Source organism: Grus americana, chromosome 2 (assembly GCF_028858705.1).
Source record: "Grus americana isolate bGruAme1 chromosome 2, bGruAme1.mat, whole genome shotgun sequence".
Taxonomy (NCBI): Eukaryota; Metazoa; Chordata; class Aves; order Gruiformes; family Gruidae; genus Grus; species Grus americana.
The window spans coordinates 103,287,169-103,303,895 of NC_072853.1; the positions used below are offsets into that span (position 1 = coordinate 103,287,169).

At 36.8% G+C, this 16,727-nt stretch overlaps 1 protein-coding gene across 2 annotated transcripts in view; it reads left to right on the top strand.

The window, feature by feature from the left end:
* The window catches only part of ATP9B (ATPase phospholipid transporting 9B (putative)), a 183,029-nt gene that overhangs the window by 62,393 nt on the left and 103,909 nt on the right, over window positions 1–16,727 (top strand). For both annotated transcript variants that reach the window (XM_054814848.1, XM_054814849.1), the window contains exon 8: window positions 11,420–11,514. In XM_054814848.1, the coding sequence (XP_054670823.1) occupies window positions 11,420–11,514 (95 nt within the window). The remainder of the gene's footprint in view (window positions 1–11,419; window positions 11,515–16,727) is intronic.

Below are 16,727 nucleotides of genomic sequence, written 5' to 3' on the forward strand. Positions count from 1 at the left end.
ATTTCTGTAGCAATATAACTGCCTCAATTGTCATCAGGTTTTTTTTAAATTTTAACCATTTTACTGACATAAAATATGCAATGCAAGTACAGGCTAAGTCATCATTGATATAGCATGATTTGCAGTTGGAAGGAGCTCTGAGTAAACTAGTAAAGGCTTACTCCAGAGTCTGCCTTCTCAAACAAAGTCCCATAATTAAAGAAAATAGTTACTTTGATGAATTTCTTAAGCATTTCCCCACAGAAAGAGAGCATTGTGCTGGCAAGTATGTTTTACTAGTTGAAAAGGTCTAGTTTTGTAGATCTGAAAATGCAAGTATTAGAACATTTGTATCTTAATGCAAAACCCCAAACTCACTGCAAGTAAAAATATAGTAAAGGTGATGCAAGTAGTACCTATTTATTCTGGACAGTTAGGAATAAGTTTTCTGCAAACAACTTTGGGCCCCAGCCTGTTCTGGAACTTCAGGTATTTGAAAATCAAAGCAGAGGAAAAAATGTCAGTTTGGAATTCAGTTGCACGACTGATGTTGCTTTTTATCTCTTTATAAAACCAACTACTGCAGAATAATAAGGCTGAAGGAGTTGCATTTGTCACACATTCTGGAATTTTCTATTATGTTTAGAAACCAAGCATTATAAAACCTACCTGTCTGGGAACTAAAATGCTTTGAAAATCTATTGCTATAGAGAATGATAAATGACTAGAGTTAAGTTTTGCACATACGGCCAGATAAAAGTTTATCTTCAGGGCACGAGTAGCTGCCAACAATCTGTCCAAACTACTTTAATCTGTTTCTATACTTCAGTTCCTATTCCATTTTTAACATTTGATTTAACTCAGGCTTGAAATGTTTTGGTATCTACTTTAAGCCACTGAGTAATACTGATTCTATGTGATCAGCTACTTGTTTAAGGTATAGTCAGATAGTATGAGTGTTATGTAGTGGAAGGAGGTAGTCTCAGCAGGCATTAAGGTCCTAATAGTATTACTCTATATTATTGATGTAAAATTACACAGCAAAATTTTATTAGAAGACATTATCATATATTTCATTTCCTAATTATTTTCTGTGCATACTTGGGTGACTAGCACAATGCATGTGTTTCATTAGATTTGCAGCAAAATAAGCAGTAACAAAGAAATATTTTGCTATTTATTTATTTTTGTATTAAAAAAGACTAGTAAGAGTTGAAAAAGTTCATCTGTAAGGAAGCTGTGTATTGTGTTAGGCATAAATTTGCCTGTTCCCACTCTCCAGTGAAAATGCATTTCCACAGAATTTCAGGGCATTTGGTGGCTTGGCTGGAGTGGCAGTCTGAATATCTTGAAATCCCAAATGATTCCCCCAGTTTTGGGAAACAGCTTAGAAAAGCTGAAGGTGATAATCGTTAAAGCAGATCTCAGAGGCAGGGTGAGTTAGGCAAACAAACTATATGTATATTTATAACTTATAGACTGTGGATGTGTTGTCGAAGGCTTTGAAAATAAGAGAAAGAAATTACTCTTACAGAACTTAGGTTCAAGAATTCCTTGCATAGAAGCAGTTTGTTTCCTGTAAAGTATCTGTTCATAAAATTCATGCCATGCATTATGGTTTTTTAAAGATACTGTCACCTTTTTCTTCTGTTATATTGTTTAATTTTGTTGTTTTGTTGGGGTTGTTTTCCTTTTCTTACCTGAAGGCTTTACTAGGCAAGTTATCTCAGTTAAAATGTAGAAATCATCCTGAAATCAATGTATTCATAAGGGAAGAATGGCTTGCACATGTTAATCTGATTCTGACTGTCATATGAGGATTGAGGTGTGTGCCTGGCTGGAGCTGGGATGGAAGCTTGTGTAGACTTGAACTACCTTAGTCTAGCAGCTCCCTTCCCAGAAACCCTAATGTAACCTGCTTTGTAAAGGAGTAAGCAGTTGAGGGGGGGACCAAGTTCTCCATATGAGTGCTACGGCCCATGTTGCCACACTGTCATTGCCCTTAGTGCATATGAAGGGTAAATGAAATTTAGCTCAAACATGTAACTTCTTCAGATCCGGTTCTGATTGCAGGTGTCCATGTTGCTTTACAGAGCCTTCCTCTGTCAAGTAAAAAGAAATTGGAAAAAAACAAAAATCCTCTGCTTTTTGCTGTAATGATGTCCAGTGATAAATCTTTGCAGCTGGGTCTGTTGCTTCTTCCCAGGCTTCTGTTTGGTAAAGGAGAGTATGCTTTTCCCTGTTAAATTTTTAACCAAAGATTTATACTCTTGTTTTTCATGTGCCTATTGTAATCTGATGGCTTTGTCAACTCCTTTGACTTGCACTTTTCTGTGTTTAAGCTTTATGAGATACCAAGGCTTTGATTCCAGCTCCTCCTAATTTAGTTAATGGTATGTCCTTCAATTTGATTGCTATTGCTACTGCTAAAATCTTCAAGACTAAATGTGCTTTCAGTAGATTCTGGTATATTTGGCCATGCCCTGTTCTCAACCTTCTCTGCTTGTGAGCTCTGCTTTCATCGAGGAAGAAAATGCTCCTTGAGTCAGTTACAAGTGCTCTTCCTTGAGGTGTATATCTATGTATTTTTTGTATTACTAGTCTTTAGAAATACATATGTGCATTAGGGAGGTCGATGGGGAGAGCGAGTTCTTTTGTACTGTCAGAGCTCTCAAATCAGGGAGCCTGTTTAGTCAACATCCTTAAAATATTTTGAATGTTTTGAACCTTCCCTTGTGGCATTGATACTACTGTGTGCTTTGCATTAGGATCAGAAAATGGATTGAATTGATTTTGATTTTTCTACTGAAATTTAAGCCAAAAAAGAAGAAAGCTAGTAAAAAGTCCAAATTCCTGATTCCATTTCTGTTATGATAGGCAGCAATTTAATGATTGTCCTGTATAACTAATCTGACTGTACATTGTAAGAAGGATCATATTGAATCTTTAAGCAAACATGCAGTACTTGCACTTGGAATAATTCTCATAATATGTTTTAAATAAGAACCAACTTTCCAATTGTAAACCAGAACGTTTTCCTGTGAGAGCCAAGTGAGCACTGTGTGTTAAGGATGGATAAATGGAAAATGACAGCCGAACTCAGTGCTTAGAATAATGATTCAAATAATAAGATATCAAAATGGATGGTGTTTATGGAACAGCACTTAAGGAATAGAATCTGTTAGACAATTTTACTGGTTTAGTGGGGGTCTTAAAATGGCTTGCAGTGGAGCCACCTTTGTGTTAAAGGACTGTAACCTCTCTGGTTGCAAAAGGTTCAGTTTCATCTCTTTTACCTATCCAGATGTGCAGCATATTTTATATCAAAGTAGTCTGTAATCCCAGTGAAATTAGCTTGCTGTAGTAGGTTACACTACGTAGGGTTTTTCTCCTATTGTGTTACGATCACTTCTGGAAAATATTTTCATCCTTCATTTATCTGAAGGAAGATGTACCATCTAGTGCTTGTTGAGAAATGCATTTCTAATACTAACATACGTGGTAAATATGACTAATATGTTGAAGATGTGAGGAAAAAATGATTTATAAATTAATAAACAAGGCTGAAAATATTCTCAAGATTCTTGGATCATTCATGGGACAGATCACCATAGCTTATTCCAGTTCTAAATGTTAAAAACAACTAGAATAGCAGACTAAGCAAATATACAAATAGGGAGTAGTGTCAGTGAAAAATATTCCGGTGATTGTATAAAATGTAATGGTAAAGTTGACATGTGCCAAGTATAGTACCAGTTTTCATACCATTATAAAGTGATATTCTGGCCTCCACCTTTTTTTGATTTGAAAAGCAAGAACTTTTTCAGTGTTCTAAGCATTCTGTATGGCAGAGGTTTTGATTTAGCCATTAAACTGAAGACATAAATAATTCATATTATCTTTTTTCTGTATTGCTGAGTTTCTCCAAACAGAGATTACTAGTATACATCAAAAGAATAATGAAGTGGTGCATCAAATCCTATTAAATGGAAAAGATAAATTAATGCTTTTGAGTATCCATCTGTATATCTCAAAATAATCAGTAAGTTAAAATTTGAGAATGTGAATATGAATGTAGATGCCCTCTCTTTTTTTTTTTTTTTTTTTACTTGGAACATATTTGCTATATCTAAGAGAATTCCATAATGTTTTTAATAAAAGTAGAGATAAAAATTCCTAAAGTGTACTGAATCAATATAGCAATTCAAAAAAGATGCAGTGTGATCAAGCTTGGATTAAAAGCATCTGTGTGCTTGTCAATAAGGAACTGTGATGAGTTTGGGGGTATCATATTGACTGTGTATTAATACATGGTATCCTATAAGACCATCAGCTTATTGTTTAGAATGTAAATGAATCTGTTGATGGATCCAGTGACTGATGGCTTAAATGCCAATTAATCAATTGCTTCATCGGTTTCTTAATTCAGATCAAATATCTCAAGTACACACAGTTCTTTCATGGTCTTAAGAGAAATTAATGCTTTAAAACTAATTTAATCAGTCTTGTATAAATGCCACTACATTTTTCGATTGCATCCTATGTGATGGCATTGTAGCTTAAATGTTTGGGATATTTCAGGTGTCTTGGGCTTTTTTCCTCCTTAGAAACTATCATAATTGAAAGCTGCTTGTTATAGTGGTAAATGAAACTCTGTACTCCAACACGTCATCTTGGTGCTGCTGTTCATCTTGTCATCAGTTTAAAATTTTCATGCACATGGTCACTTAAGTAATATAAATGATTTAAAAATTAAGTGGTTAATAAATGATTTGGTGTTAGGTGTGCAAAGTCAAAGTCCATTTTTCTTATGTTGGGTATATTCTAGTAACCCATCTCTTTCAATGCTTTTGACTTAAAGCAGGAAGGCTGGTAGTATTACCAAACAATATATAGCTGTTTATGACACCACAGTTCCATGTGCCCTGTTTCCTAGTGACCCATCAATTAATTCATCAACACTTGATGTAGGCTCTTCAATGTGACACTTATACCAGTTGATCTTAATTTGATTGCTGTTAAAACCTTCCTTTCCTGACAACTGTTGTCAATTATACAAAATAAAATCAAGTATTCATAAGTAGGCTGTAATAGGATATAGGCAGACAGATTTAATAATTCAGTTTTGCTGAGGCTCGAAAGGCATTAGTTGTAGCTGTTGTTCTCATTTGTAAAAAATTCATTGGATACAGCTCAAGAGAGAGAAGGCAGACATAATTTTATTTATTTAGATTTGACTGAAAAGAACCCAGACGTGTAGTGGTGGTTTAGTATTATCTCTGTTTGAGAATAACTGACATGCATTCTTATCAGTTAGACATTATAAAAACTAAATATAGTTTAAGTTTATGGGTTTTTAAGACTGATTTAAGTTCACACACTATGGTTGTTTTTCAGTGATATATCTGTATCGGAGTGTGGAATTCAACCCTGCATTTATGCAGACAAGACAATACCTTTTCAAAACTGAGGTGCTTGTTCTTTAATACACTTGTAAAATACATATATTCCTACATATCTGCTATATACAACTAAATTATAGTTGCTTCCCTCTGATGCATCTTCAGCACAGTATAACATTAAAATGTGTGCTCTAGCGTATTTGAATTATACCTATTAAGTTCTTGTTAGTGCTTATTGGCAAGTCTCTTTTTTTTAAGCTTGCTGATATTTGGCAAAAAAATTGCAAGAAATCTGTTAACTTTAGTGTTCTCCAAGAGAAAATTAAAACAGAATTTTCAGAACTTGTGTTGTTGATTGGCTTCTTATATACTATTCTTTACTGTGTGTACTGACATTTGTAACACATACAGTGTGTGGGTTGACTCTTAAGGCTCTGTGGAAAGGATTTGAATGTACTTGTGAAATCTAAAAATGGAAATTTAAAAAAAAATTCCCTTGTGAAATGCTGATTAAATAGGTGTAGTTGAAGACAAGATCTGCTGTGATTGCTCAAAGCAAGAGCAGAAAAAGTGAAGTGTGGAAGTATTTTTATAATGATTTGTCATTCATTTTTCAATGCTAGTCAGAATAACTTATTCCTCAGGCTTTTTCCACCCTGAATTCAGAATTCTCTCTTCCGTCTCATCTCATGACTTAAAGCTTCTTTCTCAGATCCTTCTTCCAGGCTGGGAACTAGGAGTGAGGAAATGAAAATTAAGTTCTGGATACAGGGTAAGTGGGATAGTTTAGTTTCTTACAGCAAGAAAACATCTTAATTTCTCATGTCGCAATTAGTCAAGAAACCTGGCCAGTCCTGGAAAGCAAGTGCTTTGAGTATTAGCGTACTTTCCCACCTTCTCTTTGTAAAAACAAAGCCAGTAGACTTCATGATCAAGAAGGAAGCAGGGAGGAAGCTCTGTCTTTTCATGATGCTCCTCTACCTAAATTTTTCCTTGCCACTTTCAGAATCTGGTTTACAGGGAATTTCCATGAGTTGATGCATGCATTTTGAAGTATCTGGATTCAATTATCTAGTCTTGGATTATTCAAGAGTATTATTGCCTAACAAAGCAATGAGGCCATACTTTTATAACTGGTAGGATATTTTGCTTTTGTCTGATTATTGCAGGACACTTTTAGGCTACTAAGAAATGTTCTGTTGCAGTCTCCTACTAAAGAGCCTTTGTCTAAAACATCTCTGAAAGAACAGCGTATGTAATACACAGGAATGTATGTAGTAGAAGATGCTACAAATGACTCAGTTTTGTTTCTGCAGCAAACTAAACCAACTTCTCGAGGGTACTTGCGATTTTCTTTCCACAGTTATTGCAAACACTAAATCTTGATGCAATTCAGATCTTTGTTGTTGTTGTGGTTTCTTCATCATAGCCTTGCATGAAAATTGGGTGATGCAATTTTATATAAAATACTTTAAAATATTTTCCTTTTGCAAAATAGATTGCTCTTAGTCTGTCAATACTGCTATTTGGGGTTTCTTGTGTTAACTACACTTTCTTTAGAAACTACTTGGTAAACAGGCTGAATATCAAGCTAATTGTTTTAAACAGAAAGGTGGATAATTTCTCCTTATCAGAAACAACATCATTTCCAAGTAAAATAGGAATAAATAATTTAATTAATACACAACAATTTTTCTCTTCCAAGTGACTTACTTTAAAAGCCCTGTAAGCTAGAATATATTTAAGAAAATATGTAACATCCCAAGTAATAGGTTATTTTCAGAAGCCTCTATTAAAAACTGTAATTAATACTCAGTAGTGTGTATATAAAAATAAAATTTCAGTGCTCGGTGGTAGCACAAGTTTATGTACATTACTGTAACTTCAGGAAATTAAAGATCTCTGCGCATAAAAAAATCAACGCATAAAATATGAATAGCAAGTTTGGTAGTATTAAAAAATACAAGATTTGGCTATCTGATGATGATGCATAGTATTAAGGTTTATGATATAATTGGTTTTTACTTCATTAAGAAGCTTCCCCTTCTGGTTTAGAGGGGGATTTTTTCTCTACTCTTTTTCTTTTTCCTCACTTTTTCTTAAGTTTAAGGCTAAAATATGACCAGTATATTCCAAGCACAGTCTGTATTTAGTTTGAAAATTTTTGTTCAGGACCTCTTTCTTCAGGATTTCTGGACTAGGCAGGCCCACAAAAGAGGTCACAGATGCACATGTAAGTGTAAACCATTCCCAGAAGCATTTGACATGTACGTCTTGCTTGTATGTTCTGAATAAAGCCTTAAGTCCAGCACACAGTAAGTAGGGTTCTTCCTGCTTACTCTGTATTGAGCACAGTACTCTGTTTGCCAGGCATATCATGGCCCTAAATTAGTGCCTTCATATATGATCTTTTGTATCTCTGTTTCAAAATGCCATAAAATCTACCAAAATAAACGTTATTTTTGTTCAACATTTTATTTGCACACAAAATAGCTTTTTAAAAAAGGTGGGGTTTTTATCCATAGTATCTCAAATAACCATAAACAAGAAGTCTGTTAATAATTAGTAATGTATCCTTATATTTTAAAGTTACATAGTTACATCATGTTCTTCAAATGGTTTTCATTCTTTGCATTGCAGGTGCTGCTTTTCCACAGAAAAACAATCTTACGGTAAATTCTGGACAGGTCCCATAGTTGACCTTTTGCTAAAAGACAAACAATTGAATTGTAGTTCTAGGACTTCCCTAAGCATACAGTTTTCTCAGATTTCAATTGAAATGGTTTCTAAAATCAGTTTAGTTGCACTTGGACAGCACCTTGCATGGACATGCTCTAAATTAATTTATGCCTGTCTTCAACTGTTTAGGCTAAATGAATATTCCATACTTGTAAACTAGTTTAAATGCAGTCATGTGAAGTTTGCACTGCTTTTGATAAATGATTAAACTCCTTAAACCCAGTGTAATTTCCTTGTCAACCCTTAAATTCTAATTCAGATCATTCCAAAATGTTCACTACAAAGACAAAAATGTCAGACGTTCACAATGTTCAACTTTGTCTGCTAATCTTGAATAAATGTGTATTGTTATGGGAAATTAGTATCTGAGTGCCCTCACTCTATAAAGTAAAAAGTTTAATTTTATTCATTCTCCTTTATATGTAGCCTTACAAAACCTTCTTCCCTTCAGTGTGGAATTTCTTCTTTTTTTTTTTTTTCTTGTAGACAGCTATGCTTTGGTAACTATTTAAAATACTTCATGATTTTTCCTTTAATCAGCACAGAACTTAAAAAAAATAAAAAAAAATTTAATAATTGTCAGCTTGTCAGGTTCAAGACTTCCCACTAATTTCAGAGGGAATAGCAATTCCTGATGTTCATATAGATGATTTTTTTTCCTGGCAAGTCATATTCAGGTTAGAAATGTAAAGAGATTTTTAACACTGACCTAAATCATTCTGTTAAAGTACATAACACAATTTTTTTTACTACTCTTTTTTTTTATGATTTTTTTTTTTTTTGCTTGGGGGAGGAAGGGGACAGTGCTTCCAGGCATTTGAAAATGGAGCAGTTACAATAGCCATTTTTTCAGAAGACTTTGATTTTTAGAAGTTTTATGTATTGCTGACTCAAATACCTTCCAAAGGTAAAGTACATGTGACTTCCATGCGATACAGAGTGGGGAATATTTAGTTTTTTACAGTTTCAAGGGCTTGGTAGTGTTGAAGAGTTGTTTTTATATGTTGTAATTACATGTTTAATCTCTCATGTTTATAGCTTAATTAAGCCAGGTTTAAAATCAGTATCTCCAATGAAAATTACTGAGTCACATCTGCTGCAGTATTTGAGGTAGAGAAGAGGACTGTATTGTTTCAGTTTTGCTGTTGTGATCACTATAGAAAGCTGACTTGGCAGAAAGCAGTCCCTTTCTCTGGATAAAAGGGAAACAGACTATGAGATAAGTTATTGATGAAATTAACTGCTGAAGTGGAGAGGAAATGCAGCTGGCCAATACATGTCATAGTGTGAGCTCTATTAAATGAATATATGTGCAGTCAACCATTCACAGGAGCCACACTGGTCTTGCACTGCATTGATCTATAGTATAATTCTAAATGAAATTGATGGAAGAGAGCAACCATTGACAGGAAGGGTAAAGAGAACCATGAAACATCTTGTACAGGAAAAGTATGATGGAAAGTATGCTCATCTATGCCGTGGATAGAAAGCGTGGCGAAACCATGGTATTTCTAGGTGTTCCTACGTACCTCACCCTTAATTATAATGCAACTTATGTCACTGGACTCTTCAAAAAGTGTGTTATAGTATTTTATTTTTAGAAGAAAATCTGTAAAGAATCCTGTTAGGAATTTAAAATCAGCTTTTCAAGAACGTTAGATACAGCTTTGCAGCTTGCAGCGCTGAACTTTGGGTGAAATTAAGTTGTGATAATGTGTTCTGAGAGCTGATTATATTAACATTTAAAGATTTGTTTACTTACTGTGCACTTAATATAAATACAGCTGTTACATGAAGGCTTGTAAGCCTCTTACAAGACTGTTGTGTAAAAATGCTACCTTCTAGTCAGATATCATTTCAGGTGGCTTCTCTCTCAAGCAAGTCCTTTCAGACCGTTAGCTCATTGAAATGCTTAATTTACAGGCCTTGATGAATAAAACATTGGGTTCTGTTAGATTTTACTTACATCAGGGTCCATGTGGCCTATATCTCAATTTTGTGTTTGCTGGTAGATACCCTTTCTTGATGTATTGCCTACTAGATTCAATGCTTGTAGCACATTGTTGTCTTGTCTGTGTAAGAAGACTCAAACCTGGATTAAACTCATTTGCCAGTGTTTCCTTCAGTTTAATTGCTACCATATCACTTCTAGTGATGAAACTACTTAGGTTTTTTTATTGGATTGGTTGAAACATAGAAGAAATTAAGAGTATATATGCATGTATGTCTATACAGATTGTTTAAAATTTACAAATAACTAGAAAAATCTGTTTTTATTTCACAGCCATAGCACACAGTAACAATAGTGTATACAGTTGTTAGGCTGTAGCACCATGGAAGTTTTAATTATTACTTCAGAAATATTTAAGGTTTCTTTAGTGTAGCAATTGTGAGGAGTATTGCTAAAATTTTACCACTTTTTTTAAAGGCTTCACACTAGATGGAAATTGTAGCTAATTGTGTATGTTTTTAATATATTCCAGTGTTCGTGTGCAGTCTTTTTTGAAGCTTACCTTAATAACCTATGTAATACTCCAGACTTGATGATATCTATCTAACTAGTTATTGGGGCGGGGGGAGGCTCTGCACTGATCGCGGTTTTGTTTCTTGAATACTGGTCTTCTGTCTGTAAGGTATACTGATTCTCTTCAATATGTATAAGCCTGTATCTTGAGCTTCCCTTGTGTCTTAAATACTCTGCGTGTATTGACACGTTTCTGTAGCCTTGGACCCTTGGCAATTACAGATGATTCAAAATTATTTAAGTATAGTACATTGGAACTCATGTTGTTTTGAATGGTATCCATGTCAAGGATTTATTTTAACATTTTTTTTCAAAGAAGCTAGGAGACAATAAGCAGGGGAACTTCATGTGATGTCATACCTGCAAAGAGACAAAAATCACAGGCATTAGTTGATTATTGTATTGGAAGTGTAGAAGTGACACAATTCTAAAAAGAAAAAATATTAAACCTGTTTCAACTTCAGCCACTGAAGTTGAATCTCTGATAACATGTGGAAAATGGTTTAGAAACTATTAAGAAATGTGTAAAAAAGGATTCCCCTGTTCATAAATAGGCGTATTGTTAATTTTATCAGAAAAATTGTGCTATTGTGTGATATCTGGAGCACTTCTGGAAGAAAGTGTACAGATATAAAAGGATTCATATTTTGGAATAGGTAGCACGTTTATTTAGAAATGTTTGTAAATTGCTTTATTTTCTTTTTTCTAATTTTTTTTAAACCAAACTGAATTTTTGAGATAAAAAAGAAGTTTGATGTTTCTTTAAAACTTCAAGGTTCATGTTTCATTCGAACTGACCAGCTCGATGGAGAAACAGACTGGAAACTGAAGGTTGCTGTCAGTTGCACGCAAAGATTGCCAGCTTTGGGGGTAAGTGTTTTATTTGTTTGCTTTTAAGATACCTTCCATGTATGCATATATATCTTATCTAAAAGATTGTTACAGTTATTGTATGTATTGGAAGACATCTGTTACCACAGTCTCAAATTTGCAATAAATAGGTGATAGATATTCCATTGAATGCTGAGTGAGAAGTTGGTTATGCAAATATTCTTGGTTTTACATTGTAAAGAAACAGAGTTGGGTTTTTTTATCTTTCAACTTAGTGGTTCTCATTGTGGTCCCCGCTGAGATCCATGCTCTGCAGAAGCGTATCACAGTTGTAGTGTTTTCAACCAAGTGTTAGACTGCCAGTGCAACAGTTGGGAACTGTTGCTTTAATCACTGACTTGCAAGCTTGGGAGATGACAGTCTGCTCCTGGAAGGTGTAGAGTGCTTTCTGTTGTCAAGGTGCTTTTTGGTCTGACTAGGGGCAATGTGCAAGTTCTTGCAAGGAGGGCTCTCTGAGTTGCCTGAATGTATTTTTTTGAGTGCGTATATATGTCACGTCATGGGTAACAAAATCATGAAAAAGGACACGTGTTTATATATATATATATATATATATACACACATTCAAAATAGATGTGCATCTACAAAAATGTATGTATAATTGTAAAAATGTCTCTTAATGAGAAGCTGGATTGTCTCCCTTGTACTGCGGAAGCTTGTTCTTTTACAGGAGGGTTGGCTTGGTGTGGTGGGTTGACCCTGGCTGGAGGCCAGATGCCCACCAGAGCCGCTCTCTCACTCCCCATCCTTAACTAGACAGGGGAGAGAAAATATAAGGAAAAGCTTGGGGGTCGAGATAAGGACAGGGAGAGATCACTCATCAATTATCGTCACAGGCAAAACAGACTGAACTTGAGAGAAAATTCATCTAATTTATTATCAAGCAAAACAGAGTAGAACAATGAAAAATAAAATCAAATCTTAAAACACTTCCCCCCACCCCTCCCATCTTCCTGGGCTTAACTTCACTCCCAATTTCTACCTACTCCACCTCAGTGGCACAGGGGGACGGGGAATGGGGGTCACGGTCAGTTGATCACACAGACACTGTGTCTGCCACTCCTTCCTCCTCAGGAGGAGGACTCCTCACATTCTTCCCCTGCTCCACCACAGGGTCCCTCTCACAGGAGACAGTCCTTCATGAACTTCTCCAATGTGAGTCCTTCCCATGGGCTGCAGTCCTTCACAAACTGCTCCAGCGTGGGTGTCTCCCACAGGGTGCAGACCTTCAGGAGCAGAATGCTCCATCCTTCCTCCATGGGCTGCAGGGGAACAGCCTGCTTCACCATGGTCTTCTCCACGGGCTGCAGGGGGATCTCTGCTCTGGTGCCTGGAGCTCCTCCTCCCCCTCCTTCTGCACTGACCTTGGTGTCTGCAAAGTTTCTCACATCTTCTCACTTCTCTCTCCGGCTGCAAAAGCTCTCTCCCACTAAGTGTTTTTCTTCTTCTTAAATATGTTATCACAGAGGTGCTGATTGGCTTGGCCTTGGCCAGTGGCGGGTCCATCTTGGAGCCGGCTGGCATTGGCTCTGTCAGGCACAGGGGAAGCTTCTAGCAGCTTCTGGCAGAAGCCACCCCTGTAGCCCCCCCCCACCCCGCTACCAAAACCTTGCCATGCAAACCCAATATGCTTGGTATTAAGAGACTTCTCTGAAAACATACTCAAGTTACAAGCTTGTGGAAATTTACCTGTACAGAATTTTTGGTGTTTTGACACTAAATCCTTTAGGTGTTTTATTAAAGGCAAGCATACCTTAAGAGGACTGTTTATATGCCATCTCAATAAAAAGTGTGTTAGACTATATGCCAGGTCTTAGCAGGACTTCTGCAGTTATTCTTCCCAAATTACAGGGTTGCTGCCACACTGAAATTAGCAAAAGGGTGAGATTTTTTTTTTTTCCTGTGTCATAGTGCTCTGGCTACTGGCTTCACATGTGACAGGAGGAGGAATAAATAGCTATGTTTGAATTTAGAGGATTGGGAACAAGGGATGAAACTGAAGGTTGGTCATACCAGAGATGCCAAGCCAGGCTCCTAGACAGGAGTTCTGGTGCAAGAACAGACTTTAACAAGTATTCTGTAACCTGCAGTTGAATTTAGTATTTGTAATAAGCCTCTCCTATAGTTTTTTACCATTTAATCATTGGCCTATCTTGTTACCTTATTAAAAAAAAAAACAAATCATGTCCACATTTGAGACAGATGCATGCATTTGACTAAAATCCAGTCAATTTTCTATCTCGCTTTGATTTTTCTTTTTATTAAATAGTGCTTTTCAGAGAGTTACAACTGTGTCCACCTTAGCTGTTATTTTTTATTTCTCTTTTGTTTTGGAAGCATCACTGACTGCACATGGCAAATACAACTCTTCGTGCAAAGCACTGCCTCTGAGTTCTGTTTGGTTATAACTTTGGTGTTCTGAGCTTGGAAATTTTGGTGTTCTGAAGCTGATGAAATCTGGAGTAAATTACAATGCAAAGGTTTCTTTACACTCTCCTTTGGAAAAGAAAAAAAAAGCTTTATCTCTTCCATTTTTAAAAAAAACCATCCAAATTAATGTCTGAAGTCTTCCTTCCTTGCTAGGAAGAAACAGACCTGGTAGAGCAGGGAATTGTTGTACTGTAACTTTTATATTATGTTCTTTTATAACTGGGGTTTTTTTAACAATAGACTTGACAAATTGTTAAGCATCTACGGAGACAGTATAAAATTATGTGCATTTGTTGTGAAAGAAAATATTTTTATTTTAGTTGTTTACACTGGAAAATCGGAAATGATTGAAGTTGGGGAGTCTGCATTTGAATGGTAGGACATGCAGCCTCAACTTCATGCAGAAGTGAAGGCTTGCCTCAGGTGGTGGTTGTTTTGGGCATGTAAGTGAAGGAAAGGCAAGGTATCATCAAGAAATTACTCATGCATCTTGGAAACAGTAGATAAGAGTCAACTGTACAATACAGTAACCATTTCTTCCTTAGTTGTTTACGCTTACTGCTATTAACCTACCTCCAACTGATTTGTGCTTCTTGCAAGATTTTTATATTCGCCCTCTTCTTGAGCTGTAGGTGACAACCTGAGTTACGTCATCCGGTGTGGTTAATCATGGAGCTATGTACACTTAACAACCTTCCCTGGCTACCAGCAGCAAATGAAAGCCACCAAGCAGTTGACTTGCCTTTGCCCCTTCTCGCATCACACTAGCCAAGACTTTGTCTGCATTAAGCTGACACATCATCCTGACGTAACTGATACTAGGTATAATACTCCCTGCCAACAAAACTGTCTCCCAGTTTCCACACTGTGTGGTTTGGTTGAACCATTGACACTTGGTGGTTCTTGGTGGATCATTTTAAATGGCTGCTTCCCAGCTGGTCTTAGACTGTTTGTAGTGGTCATGTCATATCTGCTTCACTCCAAAGCCTCATCTGTCTGTGAATTATTTTGGGGAAATGGTAGCCTAATGCACCCAAATGTCAGTGCTTTTTAGGGGATCCCCACATCCTTCACAGAAGATAATGCTCATCACAAATCCCAGAAGGCTGTTTCCATTCCTGTGGAAAGCACATTGGTATTGCTTTAATTCCTGCAAAGATGCTTTTACCTTTACTGGGATGGCAATAATATGCAAGACTATCAGCCATCTAAAAAAACTCTGTGGATAGAGAACTTCAGAAGATTAGTATGAAGCTCTAAGCAAGCTGTGAATTTCAAACTAACAAAAAATAGCATTAGATTTTATTCTAATCCTATTTTTTTAGTTCCTAATAGTCATAGCTGTATCTGTATATAGGCCCTGTATACAAACACATAAATGTATTTATGGGGTTTTTTTAAAGTTAAGTTAAAATGCTGTGGTCAGAATTATTTCTTTATAGTTACAGTAAAAAAAAAAAGGGTTTGGAAAAAAGGGTAAAAATAAGATACATGCTTTAAGTGTGTTTGGCACCCTTTGAAACTCTACACCCAACTTATCTAAAAAGGGTTGCTTAAAATATGTAGTTGAGGTTTTCTCAGCAAACACTATTCAAGCTCTCTTGTATACACAGTGGAATAAATTTGAAGCAACTTGGGTGAAAGTAAGGATCATTTGAGAAATCCATTCAATAGACTTTTTCTCACCCTAGGCTTCTACAGTACCCTCTGTTGCTGAAAACTTCTCTTAAAAAACCTGAAAAATCAGGCAAGTTGCTTTCCAGATATTAACTTGAAAATGTCTGTTGCTTTGTGAAACATCCCTATGCTTTGTTTCTGTTCCTAACTTGAAAAACCACTGTTTAACAGCAATTATCTCGCTAACCTGTACAGCATGTAATAGGGGCATATGCTTTTTGATAGGCTCAAAATTACTTTGGCAGAAATTTGTTGTGGTTTGAAGCAGTCTGGCAAAGGACTGGGCTTTGTGCTCTGGTCTGGCATCCACTTTGGTTTTCTTTCCTCTGCAAAATGTTATGAGAATCGGGCAATGATCCTTCCTTCTGCTGGGACGTGATCCTACTTTCCTTCTGTTTGCATTACGTGCTGCACAAGGTGGGCAGTGCATCGTATTTGCCCCCAAATTAACTGATGTGGTGAAAATAAGGCACTTAAGGGAACACCTGTCTAAATGTTTTGCTTGACCTTTTTTTAAATCAAGCCATTAGTGAAAACTGTTTTGCTTTAAGGAATTTTGGAAGAGGAACCTTCCCAAATGCCAGATCATTCGTACCCGATAGACGCCCGTTTCAGTCCATTCTGCGTAGTACTACCAAACAAGCGTCCAGTTCCGTAGGTAGCATATTGCTCAACTGTGCTACTGCGCCCCCGTCATGGCGCGTACGGCGGTGACGCGTGCCTTTGGGCAGGCTGCGCACGCCGCAGGCGAGGGGCGCGGCCCCGCCGTGCCGTACTTCCTGGTTGCCACCTGCTGGGCGCCCGCCGGCACAGCGGCAGGAAGGCGGTCCGCGGGGCTCCGTCCCGCCCTGCCCTCCCTTCCCCTCAGCGCCGGCGGAGGGCGAGTCCCGTCCGGGTGAGGGGCAACGTCACACGTTCCTTCGTGATAATACATGAAACTGATGTTGGATTAGTTGAAAAACACGGTAAAGAAAATGGGTGGAGCATGATATATTCTGTGCCTACAAAGAATTCCGTGGAGAACTCGGAAGTTCTCTTAGTCTTGTCCGTTTCAAAGACACGAAGCTTGTGTTTTAATGCAGTAA